Here is a 26,234-nt window from a genome sequence, read left to right as displayed (position 1 = left end):
TACGGTTAAGCAATTTATACTAAAGTGTAGGTAGAAGTGGTTTGCAAAGAAATAATACAAATCAACAGAAAGAACAAATACCTTTGGACACAAGTAATAGATTTGGCTCTTCTTCTTTAAAAACTGTAGGAAATTGACGATCAATGCGACTACATTCTGCATAAAATAATCAAATGGTTAATTTTATAAGATAACAATTCCGTGAACAAATATTTCAACACAACTACAAACAGGTATATGTCAAAGTGAAAACTATTTTCGTGACAATTTTGTCTGTTTCTACGATTAAAAATGAACTTGGCTGCAGATTTTTTAACAAGATAATTTTAATGTGTCAGCCGTTGGCAGTATACGAAAAAGTATCAATCATCTCAAACTGCCACGGTAGAAGGAAAACAATAAGGACATGATTGAATTAAAATATTATAGCAATAGAGTGAAGAAAGTCACCTTTAGAAAGCTGACAGAAAGACTTGCAGTTGCTACTTATATAGTATAAATATGTTGCAAAATGTGATGTATTTGTTTAATAAAAACCTTTACAAAAGTAAGTCGTGTGTCTGAATTGTGATTTAGCGCAGATAAATCCAGTGAAGTTGCCGTAAAATCATGATAAAGATGATGGTTTTCTGTTTTTCAACCAAACATATTGATTTAAAACAACAGTAGGCGACTTAAACGACCAATATTAGCTAGTACCTTTAGTCGATATATTTCATGCGATGGAAAATGTTTCTTGACTCAACATAAGTGCATCGCCAAGCTCAGCTTTTCTTAGATGAACATACTATCTCCCCGAGTTATCTTCATCTCCTTCATTTAAGTATTACAACCAGAATGGTTTTGGTCTCAGATTGCATGCATGCATTAATTATCCTTTTAGTTTTATTAGTCTTTGTTTTGTTTGTAATCTTATAGGTATGTGTCTGCGCGTCTTTTTAGCGCCTGAGATAAAACTTACGCGTCCGTATTTACTACTTTTATTTTGTTCTTGTGTAGGTAAGTCATGCATTATCGTAGAAAATCAAACCTTTTTCTGAAATCTTTTCCAGCACAGCAGCTAAATTGTCCAAAGATAAATATTTCGTGTCCTCGTTATTCACGTGGAAAGATTCTTTTTTATCATTTTTTCTAAATTTGCAAAAAAAACTTGTTTCAAACTTAGTATTCAGCATAGTTTAATTTTTTCCTTCATTTAAAAGTCATAGATTAAGGCTTGAACCAACGGATAAGATAGCACTTAGAATACTATTGTACTGTATATTTAAAAAAGCTAATATCAAACAGTAAAAAAACAACTAACTATTTTCATGATTACAAATGTTGCAATGTTTTGGAAAACTAGTAAATATGTTTTTCATTTGAACTACAGAGATTTTACATAAATGAGCTTTACCTGGTGGAAAGAGTAATGTCATGTTCAATGTGAGGGTCTGTGCTAAGCATTTTCGTAACAAGATCAGAAAGATGGGGATTTTCTTTTGCTTTTTGTGATAAAGCGAAGATTGTGTCTTCATCTTCATTGCAATCAAAAACCCATTCAACAAGATTATTCTCCGTTGCCTTTCGACCACAAACTTGCAAAGCAGCAAGTATATAATCTTCATCATAACCCACAGACTCTATAATCTCTTTAGCAGAAGCAAGCACTTCAAATGAATTTTGCCTTTGTATAGGCGTAGATGGTGTCGGACGTGACCCTGGAACATCCTCGCCTTTTATATACACAGAATTCTCTGGAATTATCGACTTAAGTACATTTGCAAGTATGATTGGATTAATACCAATCTTGACTGTTTCAAGAAGCACAAATAATTGCGGTGGAAGATCATTTACTGCAGTTTCACCAACACACGCCTTGAAGAGTTCTTTTCGTAAGGTTAAAATCTGCTTCATAGTAAAATTATTTAAAGAGTAACATTGCAATCTCTTTTGTACTCAAGTATGTTTCCATTTTTAAATCTTTTCCATTTTTCACAACATTCACTGATATTAGAGAGAAGATTGTTTCTTTTGTTCTTGTTTACTGCACTGAAAATTGATTTCCAGGTGAGATAACTGATTTCGCCCACTTCACAAAGTTGTAAGTAAAGATTATTTAGTCTCTGAATTTTCCTTCAAAACCTAAATCAAAATGCATTAAAAGAAGCATGAATTATAACAAAACTAGTTCCGCATACGGAGGTGGACAAAAGGTAACCATCCCCATATAAATCTCTGTCTTGGTTTGTAGCACATTATAATATCGAAATAAAGTCTTACGGTAGAGGAACAAAGAAAACAAAGTAGCAATGTTGACAATCGTTACCTATTGCTTTAATGCCACAATTAAAAGAAAATAAAGTTTATAAGAAATCCCAGGCAAATTGTTGCCGTCATTCTATTGTTGTTCTTATACATCGCAGAAAAGAGCGTTCTACGGCAAAACTTACACTCTTTTCATGCATGTATCCTTCTACTCTCAATGAAATAGATTTATGAAAATATTTTTGTTCCTTTTTGTAAGTCCTAAGATTTTGTAAAGGCTTTGAAATGAGCACGAACATATTGTATATAAATATAGATATATAATTTTATATGATATATTTCATGTGTGGTCATCAAGAGCTATAACTATCATGCACAAACGAATCTTTTATTCTTTTACGATGTCATTAGACTACAACGGGCAAACATGGGATCTGGTCATATAAAATTTTGTGGTTTCCAAAAGCAACCATTGACAAGAACCGTTTACAAAGCTTTTGAATAAATGTATATTCCGAAATAAATTGACAAAGTAAATAACCTCATTGAATTGGTCCACTTCTTCCTTTCCACTTTCCGCCTTTCCTGCAATTAATATTAACTTGCTTTGAATATCCTTAATTTCATCCAAACTGTAGATTTTTCCCTCCTCGATTCTATCGGCATCTTCTGCAACAACAAGAACAACGACCTCTTCAGGTTTTACACTTTTTTCAAGCTGTTACATTTAGTTTTTCAAGGTCAGCTATGTAATAAATACCACATGAATTGATTGCTTCTACTTGGACCATTGTTGTCATAGCAACTGAGCCATGTGACTCCTTGATCTGCTTCAACCAAGAAAGATTTCTTTGGGTTGTTTCCTTAAATTTAACAATAAATGTAATTTAGAGTTTAGCAATATAATTTAGTAAGTTGTTGATTTAATGCAAGAGCAAGTCAAATATTTTTTATCTGCGACGTTTAAGATAACGTCAGACTTTATCATGCTGACTCATTGGTATTATACAGTTACAATCTAATTTTAGTTACACTACGTCATATATTGTAAATAGCAATTATGCCATAATTATAAAAGAGACATTACGTCATCCTTTATATAGACATATACATATAATTAGCAGACTGCTAAAGCGAGGGGGATGATTTTTGAAAAACATTGTGTAATATGAAAGATACCGTACGCTCGTGAGATTTGGCTATTTGTTGTTGGATGTATCGTCGTGAGAATTTGAGGACGGAGAAAAGTTAAAGATATTGTTTGAGAAGCAAAGCTATTTATTGTTGTCGTAGACAGATAAGTTTAAACTATCCTGTTATTCTTGTTCTGATAGCTTTCTTTCACTAATATAGAAATAGTTGAAGTCTTCGTTCTTAAATTTTTCTTGCTACAGTGAACGTATCATATCAAAACAGTGTATTGTATCAACATAAACTTAGCTACCAGAACTTCTTACGCATTTTATATTTAGAGTCTTAATTATAGTGCAACGGAGTTCATTCGTTTCGTACCCTCTAAACTTGCTGAGCTCATGTTTCCATGATCAAGAGATGAATTACAAGTTTCAAATCGGTTTATAGATGTAGGTCAAATGAGTCAAAGAATGCCGCAATAAATTTAAGTTGTCATTTTCAAAAATAATTATTTGAGATATTCATTTTGTTTCTATCCATGCAGTTCAAACAAACGATTGCACTTTACTAGCTTTTGTCAATAGTTGGATTAGCATCAACCACTTGCCAGAGACGTTTGCAAAGATCCATCAGTTCAGGAAAACCATGCTCTTCACTATAGCCAAATATCAAGGAGCTAAAGCCCAAACAGCTCGTATGCATACAAGAAATACGGTCGATTTCCAAATCGCTTTCCCCAGCTGATATCATGGCCAGATCAATAAATACCTTTAACTCTTTTTCATCTAAATAGTGGTAAAAAATTTTAGAGCTTTTATATGTGGCACAATAATCAAACCAGTTAAGACGATCCATTTCTTAATGATATCAAATCATTTAGAAGAAATAAAATTTGTGTACCTTTTGTAAACTTTCTCACCCAATGAACCAGTTCGGCACTTTCGGCAAACACTTTTAAACAACTTTTCCTGTGACTATTAATTTCGGTTAAACAACTCTCCACATTTAGAAGATCATCATCTATATCGTTGACGCACATATCGCTGGAAGTCTCAGAAGATATAATCTAAGAAAAACAAAACAATATTTGTCGTGTGCATTCATGTATTCGTTAAGCGATGGAGGGAATTGTATGCAATTAACTAATAATTCTTTTTAAAATAATGCCTACTCTTGCATAAAAATTTACTAAAGTCCAAAAGATGCATTTATAAAATTTATGTAAAAAAACATGTAAGTGACCTGATATAAGCTCTGTGCAATTTGGTTGCATTGTGAGGAATTATTACTTGCTTATTACTGCATCAAGTAAACTAATCATTAGTAAAAATTGGCAAAGCAAAATTTTCGTTGTATTTATTATCCCATCCATGTGTTTTTTAATTTTGGATTCATAGTTGGACAGAAAATACATGGTGTCCCCGAAAAGAACCGTCTACGGTAATCCATTTTTGGAAAACCTTGCACAATGCAAAAAAGCAATGACCTGAACGAAATAACATTCAAACGCTTGTGTAACTTTAAGGCAAGGCGCTTGTAAAGCAGCTCCATCTTTTTAGTGTCTGGTACACATGTATTAATCATACAAAGACAATAAAACTCCTCTATAAGCATACACTGTAGAAAGAAAACATTTTTAGAAAGTTTTTACATTTTTCTCTACTTGAACAAAAGGAAATCTAGTGGAAAAATTATTCAGTCTTATCCAACTTAAAAACTTTTCAAACAAGTAATAAAGTGTTGGTGTTAATGTACCATAAATATAGAATTTTACTTCATCTAAAACCTTTTAAAATAGTTCACTTAGGACGAACATTATTACCAGTAGTAATAATGTCATACAAATCTATTTATCATACCTGTAGAATATTTTCCACCTCAGAAAAAATCTCCTTTAATTCATATTTGTCTCGTAAATTCAGATCACCACAGCACACTGTTCTAGTTCGAACAGCTCTTTGTATTTTAAGTTTATTCAATGTACTTTTTAGATTTTCGTCAACATTTCACAAACAAATGATTTGAAAGCATTCGAAACTTTTTTCGAAGGAATCGTAACACATTTCAAAACGAACTCAAAATGTCGTCTGTTTCTTTCAGTTTCATTTACCATCGAAAAAATTTTTATTCATAGTCTCGAGTTCTTTTCTATTTCACTAACTTTTCTCCAATTATGCTAATATTAACAACGTGTTCTTTATTCTTGACTTTCTCCGCGTAATTCTTCCACAATGACTTAAAAATTTACTTTTTCTATCTCATTTATTCTTGATATCGTATCAAGAATTTTTGTTTTAAAAAACAAAAATCGAACGCCCCGTTTAGGTTTTTTTTGACAATTTGACATAAGGGTAGGTCATCATAATCTTTAGCAACCCTTCTCGAAGTGTAGAAAACTCTCATCAACTGAAAGAAAACAATTTATCAATATTATTGAAAAATTGACGAATGAATGAAAATGACAAACAAGTTATCATGGTGATCAATGTAGATATAAATAAATATTATTTCCGCGAATAAAAGAATTAAAGATTAAATTTTACATAAATAATGTGCGCATATGAATCGAAAATAAACCAGGAAAGGACATTACAAACATTTGTAAATCACTAAGCAGTATAATGTTACTAAATCTAATCACTTAATAAGATACAGTGAGTATTGAAAGAGTCGGATTGATATTACTAAGAGTCATTATTCTAAGTATTTCAGCTTACAGTCTACTTACCTGCTGTGAAGTGTTCAGTTATTTTCATAAAATGCACGAGCTGCTCATGTACGTTTTTGAATTCAGTCAGCTCTGATACTCTTTGTTGAAACCAGAACTCAGTAGTCGGACAATTTTGTTCAATTTCTCCATTAGACTCGGCAAGCTTCAAAAACTGGGCCGAATTCCTTATCAGCAGTTCCACCACTTTAACTGTAACTGTACCATCACGTACAGACTTTATTAAGCTAACTAGATATGATTGTGCTCGAGTAATCAATTTGTCACAATCGCCAGCCTTTATTAGTTCTTTGCTTTCAGAATTACTACCTAAACATACAAAGAGCAAACTTCTAAGTAGATATTCGTTAGGGTGAACTGTTTTACTTTGAGATTTCTGCTGTTTTATAGGCCTGGAACGATAAAAAAGTTAAATTTTCCAACCTGCAGAGCGAGGACTTAGGTTTTATTACGTTTTTGCTTTAAAAGTGCAATTTCCATGGTCAATAGCTTGAAAACAAAAGAAAAACCTAAAAAGACTTCGCGTCTTGTTCTGATTCATATTTTGAAATCTCGAGATGTTTTGTTTCTTCGTTTTTTACTAGTTTTCTTTTGTAGAAAAAAATTGAGAAAATTTTTCTAAACCTTTATTTTTATGGAATTAAGGGCAGGAGACATTACTTTGCTGCTCTGACATTTTGTAAATGTTTAATTTTAGCTAAAAGTACTTATAATGGTAATAAGGGATGACATAAAATTTTAAAAATTGAATAATTATTTTGTATAGTAGCTAGTTATGAATTCATCAAATCTTGTAATATTTTTGTACATTTTCTTAAAACGATTGTGTGGACACGATTTTTTATTCCTGTGATCGAGGAATTACATTTTAGAGAGCTGCCATGTTCATAATATACCATCGTTAAAAGGAGAGCTATCCCGTTAACGTTAATATAAAGTTTATATATTCAATTATGTCCGGGTTAATTTCTATTGAAAGCCAAGTGCTTTATTTCCTTAGGTGAATTACTTCGAAGAGGAATTAGTCTGGTACAAATGAGTATATGAATAAACCCCCTTCCTTTGATGAACGTTCCAGGAACGTCCCTGAAAAACAGGTTAGCTGTGTTAATGTTTACGTAATTTTGCAGTTTCTGTTGCAAGAAAGGGTGTAAAAAGAGCATTTAATAATGCTTTTGAATAAAACATTTTTGCTTTTTTACAAGAAAAATAGAAATGAAGAAAAAAAACTACTTAAAAAACTCTTACCTAAGAGATTTGAAACTTAATTAATGACTCAGTTACACTCCACAACTGATTGCAATCTTACCGATGAACTTAAAAAAACCAGGCCATACAGACCAGTTTAGAAGATGGTTAAGCAAAATTTTTTCCTCCTCCTTCGAACTCAATGAAGTTTCTTCTTTTTTTATTTGATCAGGCCAGGCTTTGTAAAGCAAAACACTAAGCAATTCCATTGCTTTTGTTGAGTTTTCCTGGCTTAAATATTCAAAAGCTTCTCCGCTGTGACTTGTCTAAATATATCACAATAATAATACCAATAATAACTGATTTAGATAAACTGTTTATAGCGTTGTAAAACAAAAGTTCTAACCTACTGCATAGGTTGAACATTTTATTTTTACAAAGATATTTCAAAGACACAGTAGATCTTACAACGAGATCAAACTACTTCACCGCTGTTGATCAATGATTTTTTATAAATGAACAAAGTTTTTATGTCGATCGTTTCGTTGACTATAACTATCAAATTGCACTTCTAGGAAATGAAACATTCGATTCCTAATTTTAATTAACTTTATGTTTTTATTGTATTAAATGAATTGCACCAAATTTGCCTTGTACATGGTCTTGTATACACCAAAACGTTTTTTGAACTTGTTTTGAAGTTTTGCATTATAATACGCTTGCCTGAATTTCAAATGCACAGTGCCTTTAAACTAAGGTTTATAATTCAAAAGTAAGGAAGTAATGTTTCTTAATTTACAAAAACATGTGCTTTTTAATATCAAAACTTAAACCAGTTACATTTTTTAACTATAACACAAAAGAGACACTTTTAAGTTTTAAGCAGTTACAAAGCCTACAATTCGCCAATAACTAGTAACAAAACTTTTAAGAGTTTATAAAAAATAGAATGAATTAAAACTTACAATAACAACTTTCTCAACGGCTTCAAAAGCAGCGTCACATAAACACGTTGATAGTACATCACAAAGTTTTTTCTTCTCCTTCAGGAAAAGCAGTTCTATTTGACGGAGAGGTGACACCTACAGAACATAATTATTTATGTTAGGTTTTTCGTCATATGTTCGCGTTATAATTTATGGATGTTTTATTTAAAGTTAGCATGGACGTTAGAGCTGGAGTTACAAACATTTTGACAGATGACAATAATTTTTGTTGTTTTTTTTGTGTGGTGAAGAATAACTACTTTTTAAACATTATTGGCTATAAACGTTTTGCTATTATATTTTATTTATGACTTAAAATACAGTGGCGTAACGAACTCAATAAAATTGTGGCTAATAATCGTATACATCCATGTTGTGGCGTTTTATACGTTGCTTTGAAATCAATTGTTTTCTGCTGATTATATCATGCATATATATATGTATATATATATATATATTGGCCTCTACCAGCTATCAAGCCTGACGCAAACAAATGTTTGAACAATTGTTTATTGTTCAAATTTTCAAATATTTCAAATTTTCCGCCATACGTACGCAACTATTAGTGGATACCATACACTTCAAAGTGCATATAAACATTACTTGGTTTTTACACTATCCAATGTACGTGGTGTCAAAAACCATACTCCAAAATTTTGATGTAATCGGACAAATATTTTGCGCTGTACAGTACGTCCAAGTTGCAAAAATATACCATTTTAAGCGCTCGGTTTTACCGCTAAATGACTGGGCTTGCATGGTCGGGTGACGTTATGTAAGTAACCGCTTGTAGAAAGTGAGTGCCGAGATACATTGCTGGTGGGACAAATTTATCTCAATAGAGAAGGCTTGACAAATATAAATTGCGCAAACAAATAATAGATGTAAAGGAACTAGCAAATGATGCTTCAGCTCTTTGTAGACAATTAAGTACAATTGCACAATCCTCAGTGTCTCTGAAATTGTTCATAACATTTAGGATAGATCACGTAATGGAAATAAATGTCGATTTCTTGATTTCTCGAGGTATAATGCAGAAAAAATATATATATCCCGTCAAAATACTAAACCTACAGCTGGCACAATTCATGACTATAGCTTTGCGCATGGCACTGCCATAAGGACAACATCCTGTTTTCAAAACTGCGAGACTATGAAATAAGTACATGCAAGCCAGAATTAAGGAAAACAATTAATTTACAAATTTCAAGTTCGCCTTTTAAACCCCCTAGCCAATTTATAAGATGTAGTTAAATAATCGATAATACTTTTTAAATACTAATGTGCTTTTTTTAATGGACTTTCATAAATTCAAAGAACATAGTAACATTCTTCAATTGCAAATTGTATCCAAAATCATAAATATTAATTTTCTTTAACAGATTTACCATTAACAAGAAGGTTTTCTCTTGCGTTGCAAATAATAGCAGAATCGAGGAAATGAGAGTCATAAGAAAGGTTCTAATAGAACAGATAATTACCTTTTTAACTCGATCAATTAACTTAGCCATAAATTCGTCACGCCACGAATTTTGAAAGAGATCTGGAGCAGAAAACGATAGCACTTCATTCCAAACCTAACAAAAAGTAATAATTAAATGTTTTAAATATATCATTCAATAGATCAAGTACATGAGCTAAAAGTTAGATCATACTACAGCTACTTTAGATGTATAATACATACTTGATTTTACCTCTATCAAAAATTACTGTAAATATTTACATGATGATAATAGAGAGTTTCAGTTTCGCGTTTACGTAAGCTAAATTTCATGTTTTGTTGAAAGTCTTTCGATGAAAAAGGCATATTCATGTTGTATACTCGCATAAAAATATAACTTTGAGCCATAAACCTCACTTGGTTGCATCAAAAGCACTAAAAAGCTTGCCGTAAATCACCTACCGCAAGAAAGGCCTCTTGAATTAAAACCTGAACCGCAAACCGAAACGTAAGCCGCAAAATCATGTTCACGTGACTTTTTGCAGTTTGCTGTTTGCCGCTAACGCCAAACTAAAACTCTCTAATTTACAAACAATAAGATCACCTAACATATTTATATTTGAAGTCTAGAATATATGCATGAGTCTAGCCACTGCAAATGGTAAAAATAAGAGCTATGATCTCTGCTCTTTGAAGGGAGACTAAGCTTGCCCCCCCTGTCTATGCCACTGGCTAGAACATTCTATGGCCCAGCTTTGAGACTGCAGGATTATATTTTAATAAAAGGATTATGCTATACAATCAAGTATCTATAATGTGATGAATTAATAGAACGAGCAAGTTAAACTCTATAAATATTGTTTGTTAAAGCTCTGCATGGAAAGTAAGAAATATATTAAGTTGTCGATGAAACTTTATAAATTTATCGTGATTTTATTAAAACGTTTAGACCTGAAAGATTATGGCTGGACTTTTTTAAAAAATATTACAATAGCAAATGACTGCAAAGTAGAAAAAATTCCTATGGTCATGGTAACATTTGGGATAGGAAATTGAATTTGGACAAACAAACTATTTACATCATTCTCTATAAAAACTAATACATAAAGTATCGCTATCATTTATTGAAAAACACTTACTTTCAATTCCTTTTGCCATTCAGAACCTTTACAATTTTCCAGGTTAGTAGACAAAGACGAGTAAAAACAATTCTTTGTAAGTCCAAATATCTCTTCAAAAAAATACCACATGTCCTGTACATCTGATTTAGATAATGGCGTGCTTTTTGAATGAAGATGTACACCATTTTTTTCCAATATTATTCCTCTCTTTTGAAGATTAATAGCGTTGGCAATACACTTTGCCAAGCAACAAAAGAACTTAATTTGTTGCAAATAAAGTTCGTATTTTACTTTCTTTGCAATCCACAGCAACGTAGAAAGCAAAGCTTTTGTTTCTTCGTATTTATTTTCTGTGAAGATTGTAGGGCTGTAAAGAAGATTATTTCAGAAACATTTTTAATCGTTTCAGTAAGGATTTAGGATGACAGAGCAGCAGTTGACTTCAAAAATCTCATTGCAAAACCTTCCTGCAGATCATGTTGAAAAGCGCCTTAATTCGCTACCTGTTTCTTATAAATATTTTGCTAACTGTATACAACCAAAAATAACAATATTTTTAAAAATTAAATTCGAAGCTGAAACTGTGCAAAAATCTATTCAAATTTTAAGCCTAGTAGTCCGTGTGATTTTTTTAGAAAAACACCCAGAGTTATGCTTATAAACACTGCTACAAACGGACATAGCTATTATTAAGCAAGTTTTTAAGAACTTGCAGTCATGTTACATTAACTTTTCACATTTTTATGCTAATGTGCATGTTTACGACAGTGCTGAGGTTATAATTATAAACTTTTAATCGCAAATATCTTTAAACATGCTTTTTTTACATCCTTTTTTTGCTAGTTCACAATTTCTAGGCGTTTAAGCTAACTCAGAATTTTAACGGTCGACTACTTGGAAGTATTCTGTACTTCAATTTTGAATGGAATTCCAAAGGAAATGTGCTTTGCATAGAAAACTTATCAATAGTTACAAATTGCTGGCTGACAGTTACGATTAAAATTGTCTTAACGGATTTTTGTTTTGAAATTTGTACCAATAATTATTATTTTTGGAGAAAAACGTGCAAAAATTCTCTTATTGTTATGATGACGAAGAAAATAACAAAGACTATCCAGCATCTTTTATATAAAGAATAATTTTTTGGCTACTCCTTGCTCTCATCAATCAATGGAGTGAAATTAGTTATTTTTAATAAAAGTTAGGAGTCGATTTTAAAACTCTATTGAGTGTGAGTGAGCTTTCAAAATACAAGAGTTTGTTTTATTTGAATGGATTCAGCTCACATATAGCACATACATACATTTTGGGCACAATTCAGCTTGCTCGTGTATATTATAGTCAAATTATAATTACCTGGAACTAAAAATTACTTCACTCATCTGTTCAAAGAAATCGACAAGATGCTTAATCTACAAAGAGAAATTCAATCACTTTCTCAATGGATAAAATATTCAATAGCGATTTTGCTATTGTTGCAGGTTCTCTTTAACTTTTTGCCATTGTACTATTATACAAAAAAGTGCTCGTGGCACGAGTATATTTGAAACGTTCTAAATATTGAATTTAATCGTTTTATATTAATTTTTACGTAAATAGATCGGTGCCTATATGTTGTTCACTCATAAATCATTTTTCAGACTTTTTTCTTCAAGTTCTACAATAAAATAAACACCATTCAAAATAGCACGACAATCTTTCAGCACAGAATTTCGATTCGCATGTTTTCCGAAGTGTTGAGTTGCACACAATTTTTTCTTTTAGTTCAGTCATACTTTTCTTCATTAATGCCTGTACAACTTTCATGGATTCATCACAGTCAGCTACGAAGATGAAATAGGTTGTACCCTGTCATTCCAGAAATAGCAATCCTGTTGACGTGAACATTGAATTTAGTCGGCTTTAACGACACTTTCATAAATAAAGAGTAGTACGTTTTGTCTTTTGTGGCACACACCTATTATATGAACATATAAATTACTATTGCATGCACTCACCACATTTTGCAAGTTTACATCCGGTATCAGCTTTCGTATTGTAAAACACAACTCAAGCAAAGTGAAATGTTTTTTCTTCAGAAGGTCACCAAATATCTTTAGAGGACATAACAGTAGGTATGTACGCCTCAGTAAAGGATCAACATGAAACATTTTTTCTACATCTGGCAGTATATCCTTCAACTCACTACAAATAAACAGTAAAATATATATGTTATTTACTGTCTGGGAGGTACGCACGGAAAACGAAGTCTCAAAAGTAGCATGAGGCTAAAGCCTTAGGGACACTTTTGAGGGCGAGTGAAAATATTTTTTAAGTGCGGACTGACACAGATAATAAAGAACATGTTAAAGTAAGTGGTTTGAACTCGAGACAGTTATAGTTTAATATCGTTCAGAAGACAATTCTCGAGAAGGACTAAAGTGATTTAGTTGATTGATGTTTTCGATTGCTCTTATGGTAGTCGCCAGAGTCAGTCGATGGAATAACAACAATTAGCAGCTTAGTTGTTCGGTTCTACGTCATTGTACACAATACAATGATGCAAGAACTGTGACAATGTACGGCTAACCTCGGACGTTTATTCCCCATTTGACTCGGAAGACACTACCGCTGCTGTCGAAATGCCCCATCAAAACAGTCCTTCGTGACTTTTATTAACCTGGACGATCATCATTTACAAACATATAACGAACATGTTATTTTTTATGTTATAATGACGAATTCCGCGTTGTAAAATGGCCGATATGCGGCTTTTTTATACTGAAATTGCATTGTTGTTTTATTTTTGATAAAATTCACTTCATCTAGATGGTAAAATTCACTCTCCCTATTATAACTTTAAGCTGAATACCATTTGCTTTCTCGTTGAGCAATTTGCATCGCTTTCAATCACTGTTAAAAATTTAAAGTTCACTTTGCAATTGAATAGATTGTAAAAAAAACACTTTAGGACCACGGTAGAGATATCGTAAATAGTTGCACAATGCTGCAGTCAATCAAATTGAACGAAATCAGAAAGATCGCTTTGCATGCGTAAATAAAAGAATTAAAATAATTGAAATATCTTCTTGATTCAAATATTCTTCGTTATTTATAATACCTTTGTATGCGAGGCTACCCACATGTAAGATTTAAGTTTAACAAGAAAAAATAATAGTAATGGTAATAATAATAACAAATGGTTCCTCGTCTGACTTTGATTAAAGCTTTGTATATAGGTTAAAGAAGATGTTCAATATGTTTATTAAGCTTTGACGGAGATAAATATTATATGATTATTACTATCCAATATTACTAGAAAACCCTGGGCATTCCTTCTACTTACTGTATACCTTTGCACTGTTGTTTGAGAAAATAAACGTGGCTGCAGTCAACAAAAGACAGTTACTACAACAATGCTTAAAAACATCCTAATTGCTATTTATTTGATTCGTAGTAGAAGGGTTATGATTCTTACAAAACGGAGATTTTGGATCAGAAATCTCTTTCGCGAAAGTCCATTGAAATGTTTTGAACTTGCGAGCAAAACAATGCACTCAAAAGTAGAATGAACTCAACTTTGTCGCGTTGCTGTTGAGGTATTCGCGAGCACACGAGTGCTATTGACCTTTTGAACATAACAAAGGTGCGCATGCGTAATTTATTGAACGTGCGAGTATTTTGCGCTACAGCGTAAAATGCAGCTCCGTGGAAATTAGCCTTTAAGTGCCTTTAAACTTACGCAGTATAAATTTTGTGAAATTGCCGTGATATTTCGATCACAAAGCACAAATGAACAATCGAGATACAAAATTCGACCAAAATATAGCAAGCTAAATACTTGAATTATAAAACTGCTATAACTCGCACCATGCATGTGCATAGCTTTTCCTAACAGAAAACTGTCTGAAATCAATTGAACGAGTGAATGAAATGACAAATCTGCGACATTTTCCGGAGAAAGTGACGAAGGCTAAAAACGGCATTCTTCGTCATTGCTCGTAAATCCGACTGTCACCGACTCAGAAAGACACGCTGACACTTTTTCAGTAACATTGTCTTTAGCCGTGCATGCGCAACAGCTACCAAAAAAAGCTAACAAACCTGTCTCCCATAGAACTTTTAACTTCTCCGAAATCAAGGCCTTCCAAGCCCCACCATTTTGATTGCTTAAAATCAGGCGTTGATGTGTAGAGGACGTCTTTAAATGGTTCACATTCTCCACGGAGAAAATGAAGCAATGGTAAGGCATTAAGCCAGTGAAGCAAAGGCTTAGTTTTGATGAATCGGCAAAATATTTTAAAAATACTTTGAATGAAAGAGCTATAAAAAAAGAAATAGAACAATAAGCATGTTTTAGCACAAAATGTAGAAAAAAGCCACTATTTTCTAAAATAAGTACTTCTTGTAATGTTGCAGTGATGTTATTTTCTTAATAATCAAAGTTAAATATGTATAGAAAGACGTTAAGAAAATAATTTTAATGATTGAGCTAATAATTCATGTTAAATGGTCTTTGTATTTCAATAAGAAAAATATGCTGTAGAATTTTACTTAAGCACTGTAAAGCAAAGAAGTACAACTTTTGAAAGACTAGTTTGGAAGAAGAATTGTCTAAACTCTGATCTTTAATCAGCATTGCCCAGGTCTTTTACTTAAAAGTTCATTACTTATTTATTAGAGACAAAATTCAAAAATATTTTGCATTTAATTAAGAGAAAAAATGAAAGAAAAGTTGTCGTAATGTCTTTTCAGTTATGATTGAATCATGCCATAATGCTTTAGACTACAAAACATTATTCGAACTATGCCAGACTTTAAAAAAACTAGCCGTTGGTAGCGCAAAAACTAAAAAGGATAATGCAAACTAGTAACTCAATGCTTTATTAGCTTTAGGTGAAATGGCGAGGCTTTTTGCCTTAGAAACATTTTGGAGGCCCATAATTGCCCTTAACCGAGCTGCAAAAATCTCAAACGTCTCAAGTGATTATAATTTGTGGTCTTTATGAATAACAGAAACATGGAAGAGTAATAGCACTCAGCCACACATGTTTTTAATGGGTAACCATGCAAACGAAAAGTTCACACGTTTTTTCTGTCTTTTTGACAGAAATAACGAAAATAATAAGATTAAAATAACAGCTACAATTTGTATATTGATAAAAATCAGAAATCAGTAGCTAATTGCATTAAATACATTTTACAAAAAAATTCTACCTCAACAAACGAACCTTAAAATTTGTTGATCAAATGCATTTATAGTTTCCATAAATCTCATGCAAACAGTCTGATCTTCAGGAAACTTGAGACTCCGCAGAATTTTGTGGGCTTTTTTTTCCATTATCACAAAATCAAATTCTCCAAACACAGATGCAATCATAGCAGATGAAACTAAAGCATCAACTGCATCATTTGATTCATTTTCTACTCTTTCATTTTCCAAAACTTTGCGATTTGATTTTACCTTGGGCATCAACAAAGGAGTAAGGACCTGCAAGGAATGTAAATAAAATCACTTGAGTTTTGGAATAAAAGACTTTTACATTTGCCAGAAAAAGACAGGTAATAGTTTTATTTACTCTTTTTCTATAGCTATTTTGTTTGAAATCATTATGAATAGGAGCATGCAAAAAAGTTTATATGATAAAAACAAAACTTAAAAAGTAAAACTCTCCGAAAACTTTTTTTCATTATAACAAACAAGTTCTTTTTGCTTCAACTGTTAGTATCAAAATGTTTTTAAAGTGTCTTATTTCACATAAGTTAAGGAAAATTTTTTGCATCAAAATATAATTAAAGCATTTAACATATACCATTTTTCATTAATTAGGATTAATAAATGTTTTGCATGAAGAAACATTTCATCACAAAATTTTACACCTTTTTAAAATCAGGCTTAGAAAATTCTTGTATCGAGATTTCTCCATTATTCGATATCCACATCTCGGTAACCGCTAAGAGCAAAAGATGAAGCCTTTCCATCGCCTCATCTGGCTGCATCCTTTCTACATTCTCAGAACTGTTGAAAAACCCAATCCATCGCGGAAAAAACCACTGCAAGAATTCTTCTCTGTCCTTTTGTACCCACTCAAATTGTTTATAAAGTCGTCCAGTGTTCTTGTAGACAAATCCATCATACTTGTAATAAATTTCTAAAACAAAACACGTGATGATAGTTAACCAATCTTGCAACACGAAGTTTAAAAATTCACATCAGAAGCATAACTGCGCTCAAATTATTAAAGCTCGATAGAAAAAGTCAAGTCGCAGCACTGCAGTCATTAAGAAAATCCAAGTAATATACAAAAATATATGTATTTTCATCCGTATGCATATATATAATTATTTATCTAAAATATAACAATTTAAGTTTCATGCCAAATAACTTTCATACATAGCTACTAGCGCCGTTTTTATTCATCTAAACAAATACTAACTTTTATTAAAATACTTTAACTGCATAATTTCTTAGCTATTAATCAGTTTCTTAAAAAGGCAATGATGAAATTTCAACATTTTTTGTAATAGCTTACTTATGTTATTTGTAATGATCATACATAACGTGCAGTAAAAACAAACTTACTATTTTTCCTGCGGTAATTTGTCGGGACGTATAGGCAGCGATTTATAAGTCGAAAATTGACTTTAAATGATGATTCTACTTCCACCAACAACTCATAATTTGCTTTACCGTGAGACAACAAAACATATTTGTAAGCACAATTCATGTTTAAATGTTCTAATGGCACCTGAAGAACAGCTTGGAGCAACCACTGTTTCTTACCAAATCTATTAAAAAAAAAATTAAAAACACTCAAACATTCGTTTAATCATGTGAAAAACGTGTTTTATTTTATTATATGACTCTATCATTTGCGGCCGGAGATAAATTTGTTATTCTGGTATATTAAGGAGGTATATAAATACAGTTTCATATTTTTGTTATTTCTTAATTAGAAGATCTATAGGTGAAGCCAAAATGAATTATTGCAGCTCATTCTTGAAAGAGATTTATTCTTTATGAAATACAATTTTTGAAATTCAATATATGAAATTCAATATATGAAATGCGTCAATTCAGTTGAAACAGACTTCTATTGATTGCTCAGAAACATTTTGGAGGGTCATTCCTAGCCCTAAACGCTTTATTTGTACAATTAATCTTCGTTCCTATTTGATAAAGACTTCCCACTTGTTTAACCTAAGCCTTAAAATTCATAACGCTATGTTATGAAACTGTTGCGAATTTAAAAATGATGAGCAATAATATATTTTTACTAACACTGGATTGGATTATGATACATCACGACAATATCTACAATAAAAATATGCTATACAAACGGTTTTGTCATAACAGGTATTCCTGATCCATTCTCCCATCCTCGAAAAACTGGTCGGTCTCCATGTATGACAACCTTGAAATTCTCTTCTGTATCTTCTACAAAGCTTTCCGCTAAAACTGCTTTGAAAGTAACAATAAACACGTCTTCATCTTGCATTTGTTGATCTTGTTTCACCTCTCTAGAATTAAAATAGTAAATTTACAACAAAACTTGAGAAAGGGAGGAGGGTCGAAGTTTTAATTTGTTTTTTTTAAGATTAATACTTGATTAAAAATAAGGCATTTAAAAGGGACAACAAAAATTTTTCAACATAAACACGTTTCGACTTAACATTAAGTGATCTTCATTACAAATAAAGTCAATGAACTAAATATTCACAGTATTAAATACATAATATGATATATGATACCTATAAATTGATAACTATTAAAAACATAAAGTGTGATAACAGGTGTTCGACTATACAAGCGATACTTACATGGCATGTGCGTGTGATAAAGACAAATCAGAATAGTTAAAATCGAAAAAAGAATCATTCTTTAAATTTTAGAGAAGACTAAGTGATGGCTCTAAAATAGTGAAGCAAGAACGAGTGTATTTTGACTTGCAGTTAGGATTTTTTAGTAAGTGTTTGAGGGTGTGTAAGTTATTGTCGGAAGTTATTTGTTCTTTAATCCTTATGGCAAGATTATGGGTGACGGTGGTTTCACCGACAAAACGGAATTACATTCCTTGAAACTAAATTTTAGAAGCACCAAAGCTTTTAGATACACCGATATAACGGAGAGTGTATCTAACTGTTGCGGGTCGGGTCGCGTGTCGCGGGTGTAAAAAATACTTTTTTGCATGGTAAAGTTTGAAAAAAGTCAATGTTAAATTGTCAGGAATTCTTTATTTCTATGTATGCCCACTTGAATGTGCTCTATGAATCAACGCTCTCTGCTGTCAGCATTAAAACATGTCAATGGTGTTTTTAATCAACGAATGGTTGAAATAGATCTCTCACAGCTACATGTTTTTATTCCAAAGCAATTAACAGAGAATATATATAATATACAGCTACATGTAGTTACTGGAACTGTTCCAAATATTTTAAAGGCGGTGTGAATATTTGGAAAAGAAAGAACATCGACGAAAGGAAGCAACTCTTGAATGGAATTTGGAAGTGCAATCTTGGAGTTGTAACAGAAAATTTTCCACATTCTTAGTTCCATTTCGAGAAAATCAGGTAATGGTAAGTCATTGTGATATTTATCAAGAAAACGAGAAGAAATACTCGGCTCACTTTGGTTCACTTGTGACATACCTTGGGTAAAGTATACATGGCGTCAAGAGCGTCGAGATTTCCTTCTGAAAAACGGGACTATATCTGCCCAAAAAGTTGATCAGAAAGGAAGAGTCAAAGCTCTTTTATACTATTCAGACGTGCTGTCTGAAGGTACATTGACTCGATGTAGTTCGACCGCCATTTCATAATAAGATGAATGAACCTCGTCGACGTCAAACGAAGTTCGTTTATTGTCAAGTAAAGCAGAGAAACTTTTTCACGAGCTTTTCCAGCTTCAAGGGAAGCAGACTGTATTTACAAGGTTAATAGCTTGGTGTATATAAGAGAACGCTCTACGACAACAAGAAAAACAATGAACTCAAACGATTTAATGGTTGTTATCATACTACACGCTTTGTAGCACGTATAATTCTCATTTGAATTGTCAGTTCTCACCAAGAACACGAGGGACGCAAAAACCACCGTTAGCCAAAGGCAAGCCAACCATTTAAACTTTGACAACCATTTAAGACGAAAACATCTACCAGTGCTTTAATGAGGAGGAAGAGAGTAATTCGGACCAGGTTTCCAGCAATTTGACAGAATTTCGTACTTCTTCACTTCCAATACATACAAACATTACGTATGGTAATGCTTTGAGTGTCAAGTTAACAGTTGTACACGAGTAATTTCTTGAAATGTTGACGGTTGGTAAGTATATAACTATGCATGATTACAACAATAAAGTACTTTAAAGTTTAAATCCAACACATTTTATATTTGGATAGCTATAACAAACAGAAATATCCAAAGCACCGCTGACATGTTTTAATGTTGACAACAGAGAACGTTGATTCATAGAGTACATTCAAGTGAGCATACATAGAAATAAAGAATTTAATATCGACTTTCAAACTTTTCAATGCAAAAATGTGTTTTCTATACCCGCGACCCGCGACAGTTAGGTACACTCTACAACGGAATTACATTCCTTGAAACTAAATTTGAGAAGCACCATGGCTTTTAGATCATCGGGAATAGGGTCTCTAAAGCTAAATGGGTTTTTTATTTTGTGTGAGGAGAACACATACTTAAAATAATAGAGTCATTTAGCATTACTGCATGGAGAAACTTTTACTGAAGAAACTTTTACTGGAGAGACTTTGTTCACTTACTTAATATCAATGCAGGACAACTCAATTTATGAACTAACAGGGAAGTTCTGCTTTGACATGCTAAACGCATTTGATGATGTCAATACATAGAAATAGTCTGTAAATGGAACTAACTTCAATGTAACTTATTATACCCAAGGACTGATTATTATCTTTATAACATGTTATGTACTATGCACCTATTGTGGTGTCTTAGTCATTGTTTTTGTAATTATCATCAATTTGTTGCGCAATATGTAGTAGCTTGAGGGATGATTTACAATAAATAAATTAGTAAGACTTGATTACTTAGCAAATACGACGTTTCGTCGAAGACGTTGTCAAATTTAGTCAAAGAATAGTACGAAACAAGTTTCATAAATTTCAGCAATTTTCTGCTGGATCGTTTGTTCTATCGTTAAATTTTAAGCTAATTTTTTGACATCAAAATATACTGCAGTATAAAAACAAAATCATCGACATACGGCGTTTAGACTAAAGTTGTTTTGACTTCGAGGAAACCCCTGAAATCTGGGCAGGCCCCGCGATGTTTATTTGTTGTTTTTTTACGTTTAAGGAAACAAAACATTCGCAGTTTTTACCCTAGATATATATATGTAGGCTAATATAACCCTGTAAGATACAAATAACAAAGATATATCCTTATTTTTGTCCAAAAATTGAGTTTGTTTCCGGCATCAGAGATAAGACGTCAAATGGTATGTTTTCACGTCGTAGTCAAGAACAGATTGAGCCGGAAAGAAAAGGCACATGCTACGCCATTTTCACGTCTTAGACGAAACGTCGTGTTTGCTAAATTGCAATAAGTCGAATGAACTCAAAAAGGAAAAAGCCAGTCGTACCTTCTTTGACCGTCCTTTTGACCTCTAAGGTTTTCATTCTCATGATTTATTTCCTCGTCGATATCATCAGTGTTCTATTATAAGGTGCAAAAAATTTGTTATAACGGCAGATTTCATGACTTGCATATGACCTTGTCTGTTTATGATAAACGTTTTATAATCATGCATATTTACCTGGTCAGATTGAGATAAAGGATGTTCAATGGTCATTTCTAAAAGTGTCTTGGGACCAGTAACCTGGCAAAAAAAAACAATTACAATTGTAAAAAATTATAAAACATCATAACGTGTGTTTCTTTTGGAGAATATGTGTTTCTGTTTCAGGTGATCATGGAAGTGGTTATAGCAGTAATGATATTTAATATTTAATGGCATATTGATGACTCACTGTTCCTTTCGTTTTCATGCTTTTTCTGTTCTCCTTTTTAGATATGTTGGTTCCTGAGGAATAATTTGAGTCTTCATTGAAATTCGTCTCTAAAATGCCTACAAACAATTGGCAAGTTTTCTTTAAGCCTGGTACTTATCTGCGCTATCGGTTGCGTGTGATAATAGTCACTCATACAGCGCATGACGTATTCTACTTATGCAGATGTGCAGTATCATTTTCCTTGATTTTTCACACCTGCTTTTGCTCCAAATCTTATTAAGCTCGATATTTTCTGTACTACGTTAGTTCTGTTGTGAAGAAGTTGAAGACGACTAAAAGCTGCTACACCAAACTACCTGCACGAAAACCTGACAATTAAAAGGCGCATCACATCACTGTGTCTTTACCTTTTCATAAGTGTGGTTACAAAGTTTAAGATACTTTAATGACACTCTATCTAAGAAATGGAATTGTTTGAAAATAGTAAGATCTTTCACCGTTAAATTTCTTGAACTATATTTTTGCTTGTGTCATGTCTTTAGCGGTAAAAATTGCATAAGTTTGCATAAGTAGTTAACTTTGTATCTTTAACACAACTTCATATTCTTCCTAATAAAAGTAGGAAGAGCTATATGTATCTTATCAACGTCAGATAAAGATAAGCTTTTTCTACATTCCAATTAGCTCAGGCCTTGTTAATTGATAATATATATAAATGTGAATTAAAGAATTACCCATTTAAACTCTAAGTGTTTGATAGCCTACCACATTTCGTGCGTACACGGTGTAAAATTCGTAACTTGAGGCAAAAAAATAAACACACGTTCAACATTTGACAGCAAAAATTAAGGCACGTCTAAATCGTAGAAAACCACACACCTGCAAAGGTATAGTGTACGCAAAGCGCTACAAGCGACTCGACTCTAACAGCTCATGGAGCTCGTTAGTGGTGGTAACTAATTTTTCATTTTAAAAACTTAATTCATAAAGCTTTAAAAAGATCAGTTAAACTCTGGTAAAATAAATCATATTCGAGAATCATAAAAAGGCAATTGAAATTTTAAGAAAACAGAAAATAGCCCTTCGTTTCAAAACAATCATTGACCTTTTGAGGGTCACATACTTTGTTAATTATAGATTAGTATTTTTCATACTCAAAATAGTCGCCAAAATATTATAATTGGAGACTTCATTATGAATTACTTGCCGGAATTGTAGCGACAACCTTTTTATAACCTAATGATTAGTGAATATAGAGCTACCAACAACTAAAAACTAAGTTCGCTACTGAAATTAGAGTGAAGGACAGCTATATGTTTATATATTTAAGTAAGAGGTATCGAACTACTAAATGATCTAAAATTATTTACAAGTTCAATATACAGCTGATGTGATACATTTGTTTATTGAGGTCTGAAGATGTCAAAAACATGTCAAAACATGTTTACTTTAAAGAAAATTGTTGTTCACTTGAAATGTTTAATATCTAGGGTGCTTTTGAAGAAATTGTGGAAATATTATACACGACTTGACACAAAAATCTCCCCGTCTGACTTTTAAGCACTTGAGAGTGCACAGAAGAAAAACAAAGCCGATTTCGATGTTAACATTTTAAGAAATTGTCAGTTGTTCGAATTTTTTGCAAAATTTATTATTCAAATTCCTTTCATGCTTTCATTTCTGTAGTAGTTCTTGTTAAACTTGTTAATTTCTTAGAACTACCACGTCAATATGTTAATTTTTAATTTTCATCTTCAAGCGCATTAGCTACTTTCACAACTTCTCAATCTCACGCCCTCTTGGTTCAAGAAAAGTTGAGTACAAGTTGAGTGACTAGATAAGTTGAGTTAAAAGGTCTCAAGTTATTTGAATACATATACATTTACATATAAAGCCAATCGAGGATTCAACCATCATCAAAATAATTCAAAATAATCAATCCAATAATTGAATTCTCTATATTTTACTATAGGCCATCATCAAGCAGCCTTTTTGGACAAAACATTATCACTTTAGTTTTTTATGAAATGGCAAAACACTTAAATTGGTTCTTGCGGACCACAATTACTTGTAGATCGAGTGCCACGTATCTGCTTAACCAGTGAACCGGTGTGCGTTCAGTTCGGCTTAAAAGCACCGGTGTTTGAGCAAAGGCAACATTAATGTCATACATGATGAAAACTAACACCGAACTGTAGAAACGTTAGCTACATCGAGTTTGACAAATCGTTTAGTCCTGAATATTATCACAGATATAAACACAGTAGCGAAGTCACATGATTCCTATTCCTATGTAATGCAAATATTTCCGTGATCATTCACTGGAAAAACACTAAAGGAATTAACTTTCTGAAGACAAAAATTTTTCACTGAAAAATTGCTTTGGTCTTGCCTACGTAACAATTGACGGTAATGCGTTCCTTGACCCAATAACTCTTTAACAAAGTTAATTATTGCAATGGTTTTTAAAGAACTTCCTTGACGGTAAAATTTTGTTTTGAAATCAAGACAATTATCAATATGCAAACTGCGGCACACCTTGAATACTGACAAAAAAATTCCATAAATCGTAAACAGTAATAAACCAAAACAAAAATTTTACTATATATAAATGTACGCATGTGTAAAGTTTCACAGCAACTTAATAAATTGTTTTTGGGATTGAGTTGCTGCTCTGTAACATAAAAGTACTGAGGTCCTTCGTAGATCGAAGAAAATCAGAAATCGAAACCGGAAATAACAAAACGCAATAATTGATTTTGGTAAATACACAATTTGGAAGAAATGATATTTGAAAAAATTCAGTGTTACAAGATTATAATCAAACACTTACCCACTTTTTTATCCATACTTTGGTCAACGATTTTGGCATTGGATGATGTAAACGCTGTTAATTGAGATTGTCTCTTGTTAGGATTCTTACCTTTCTCTATTTGTAGGCTTAGAGACTTTGACCCATCAGCGCAAGGCTCCAAGAGCGCAAAATTGGAAGCGAAGAAAATGTCCTAATTACATTAGTAATTACAAGTTAAAAATCTAAAACACACTCCTCGTCCGAAGTGCACTTATTTCCAAACTATCGCGTATGATTCCGTCCACTGCTTTTTGAGTTATGTATAAACAAAGCAAAGTATTTGATTGGCTCTTATTAGACAGGCAAAGCCAATTGTATTAAAGTTCTCATGTTGGCTTGACTACGTAATACTTACGTGGTCATTGGTCGCGGCATAAAAAATAAGGTCATTACAGCCACTCAGCCACTGCATTCATAATTGCTGCTAATAGTCAATTGTATAGTTTGACTAAAAGAAACTCGGAACACGGCTTACAGCTGCACGTATTCTGATAAAATATACAATACTGTGTTGTACAGAAATGCCAGGGAGATTTGTTGATTTGGTTTAATCAAACTGCGTACCTCAAAATGGTTGCCATCAACAACTGCTTATATGTACAACAGTTTCGCATATAGCACCACAGTATATAGAATATACAGTAGGGCCACTCCATTGAATTTTCGTGCCACACATATCTTATTTTGCATGTGATTACCATATTGGCAGCCAGTAAATTGCATTGTGTGACCAATAGATTGACGATATGGCATGGCAGCCAGCTAATTAAATTTGGCCCTACTATATATTCCCTATACTGGTAGCACTAGGGATTATTGGAAGTTAAAAAGCAGCAGTCATAACTAACACTAATTTCTTTCTTATCCACAAGACTTGGAAATTTAAAAGTCAACATTGATCAAGGGGAATTATTCTGCCATAAATGATATGACTTTTGATGTTGTAGCGTTATAATACAGGTTTATCACATTGCAAAGCACATTCCCAAAAATCAAAACTTTAATATTTATATTGAAGGAAATAGTAGATTTAAACTTTTATCAAAGGTAGCTTGGTTAGTATAACGAACATTTTCATTCAGTATTTAAACGTCACACATGCACATTGCTGCTGGGTTAAAGAAGGTAAAAATTATGATATATTGTTTTTAACTACTTACTGATGTTCTCAAATGTTTTCTAATTAAATGACAACTGTTTTCTGTATTTTATTTAATTTTATGATGAGATTTTTGTAACCTGATTTAAAAAGTACCTATATATCTTCCAAAAAATCTTTCTGAAAATTAAATGCGCATTATCAAGTTAAAGAATATCAAGCAACTTATCGTCATTAATAAAAAAATTGTCGACTAAATCAATACATTCTTGAATTGTGATCATCACTTTTCTGACATGCAAGCTTCCAAGCTTCAACAGCATGTGCAACAGTAACTTCATCAGGTAAACTCTCCTCGAGATCTTTAATAATTTCACAACCATCTCCTTCAAGCTTTGCATTGATGTACTCTGCTAAACTATATGTTAAGGACAAAAATTGAAATCTTAGTGGTATGAGC

General features: G+C 32.4%; 2 protein-coding genes and 1 long non-coding RNA gene across 5 annotated transcripts in view; all 3 read right to left on the bottom strand.

Annotated features, from left to right (window-relative positions):
• Positions 1 to 2,109, bottom strand: part of LOC124454951 (E3 ubiquitin-protein ligase RNF213-like) — a 39,298-nt gene extending 37,189 nt beyond the window's left edge. Inside the window, exons 1-3 of the mRNA XM_047005703.1 lie at positions 1,397 to 2,109; positions 1,031 to 1,131; positions 82 to 156 (exon numbers count right to left, since the gene is read on the bottom strand). Coding sequence (XP_046861659.1) covers positions 82 to 156; positions 1,031 to 1,131; positions 1,397 to 1,896 — 676 coding nt within the window. The 5' untranslated portion in view covers positions 1,897 to 2,109. The remainder of the gene's footprint in view (positions 1 to 81; positions 157 to 1,030; positions 1,132 to 1,396) is intronic.
• Positions 2,110 to 2,896: 787 nt separating this feature from the next.
• Positions 2,897 to 5,334, bottom strand: LOC124454357. 2 transcript variants are annotated; one of them, XR_006951424.1, is made up of 5 exons: positions 5,241 to 5,334; positions 4,282 to 4,447; positions 3,950 to 4,166; positions 3,008 to 3,110; positions 2,897 to 2,916 (listed from the first exon to the last, which is right to left on the bottom strand). It is a non-coding gene; the product is annotated as an uncharacterized LOC124454357 (long non-coding RNA). The 2 variants fall into 2 exon arrangements; XR_006951423.1 differs by lacking the exon at positions 2,897 to 2,916 and having other exon boundaries at positions 2,967 to 3,110.
• Positions 5,335 to 5,530: 196 nt separating this feature from the next.
• LOC124454581 lies at positions 5,531 to 24,919 on the bottom strand. Of its 2 annotated transcripts, XM_047005356.1 has the most exons (18): positions 24,655 to 24,919; positions 21,840 to 21,937; positions 21,626 to 21,688; positions 21,452 to 21,525; positions 18,166 to 18,345; positions 17,609 to 17,613; positions 17,408 to 17,509; positions 16,705 to 16,976; positions 16,056 to 16,315; positions 14,929 to 15,147; positions 12,843 to 13,029; positions 12,202 to 12,257; positions 10,864 to 11,212; positions 9,765 to 9,860; positions 8,263 to 8,379; positions 7,419 to 7,623; positions 6,110 to 6,418; positions 5,531 to 5,787 (listed from the first exon to the last, which is right to left on the bottom strand). In XM_047005356.1, exons 1-18 carry the CDS (start codon positions 24,668 to 24,670, stop codon positions 5,750 to 5,752), a joined length of 2,646 nt encoding a protein of 881 aa, XP_046861312.1. In that variant the 5' UTR covers positions 24,671 to 24,919; the 3' UTR covers positions 5,531 to 5,749. The 2 variants fall into 2 exon arrangements, with proteins under 2 accessions (XP_046861312.1, XP_046861311.1); XM_047005355.1 differs by having other exon boundaries at positions 17,408 to 17,613.
• Positions 24,920 to 26,234: the final 1,315 nt, after the last annotated feature.

Source organism: Xenia sp. Carnegie-2017, unplaced genomic scaffold (genome assembly GCF_021976095.1).
Source record: "Xenia sp. Carnegie-2017 unplaced genomic scaffold, XeniaSp_v1 HiC_scaffold_3, whole genome shotgun sequence".
Taxonomy (NCBI): Eukaryota; Metazoa; Cnidaria; class Anthozoa; order Malacalcyonacea; family Xeniidae; genus Xenia; species Xenia sp. Carnegie-2017.
This window is presented reverse-complemented; position numbering and strand designations above follow the sequence as displayed.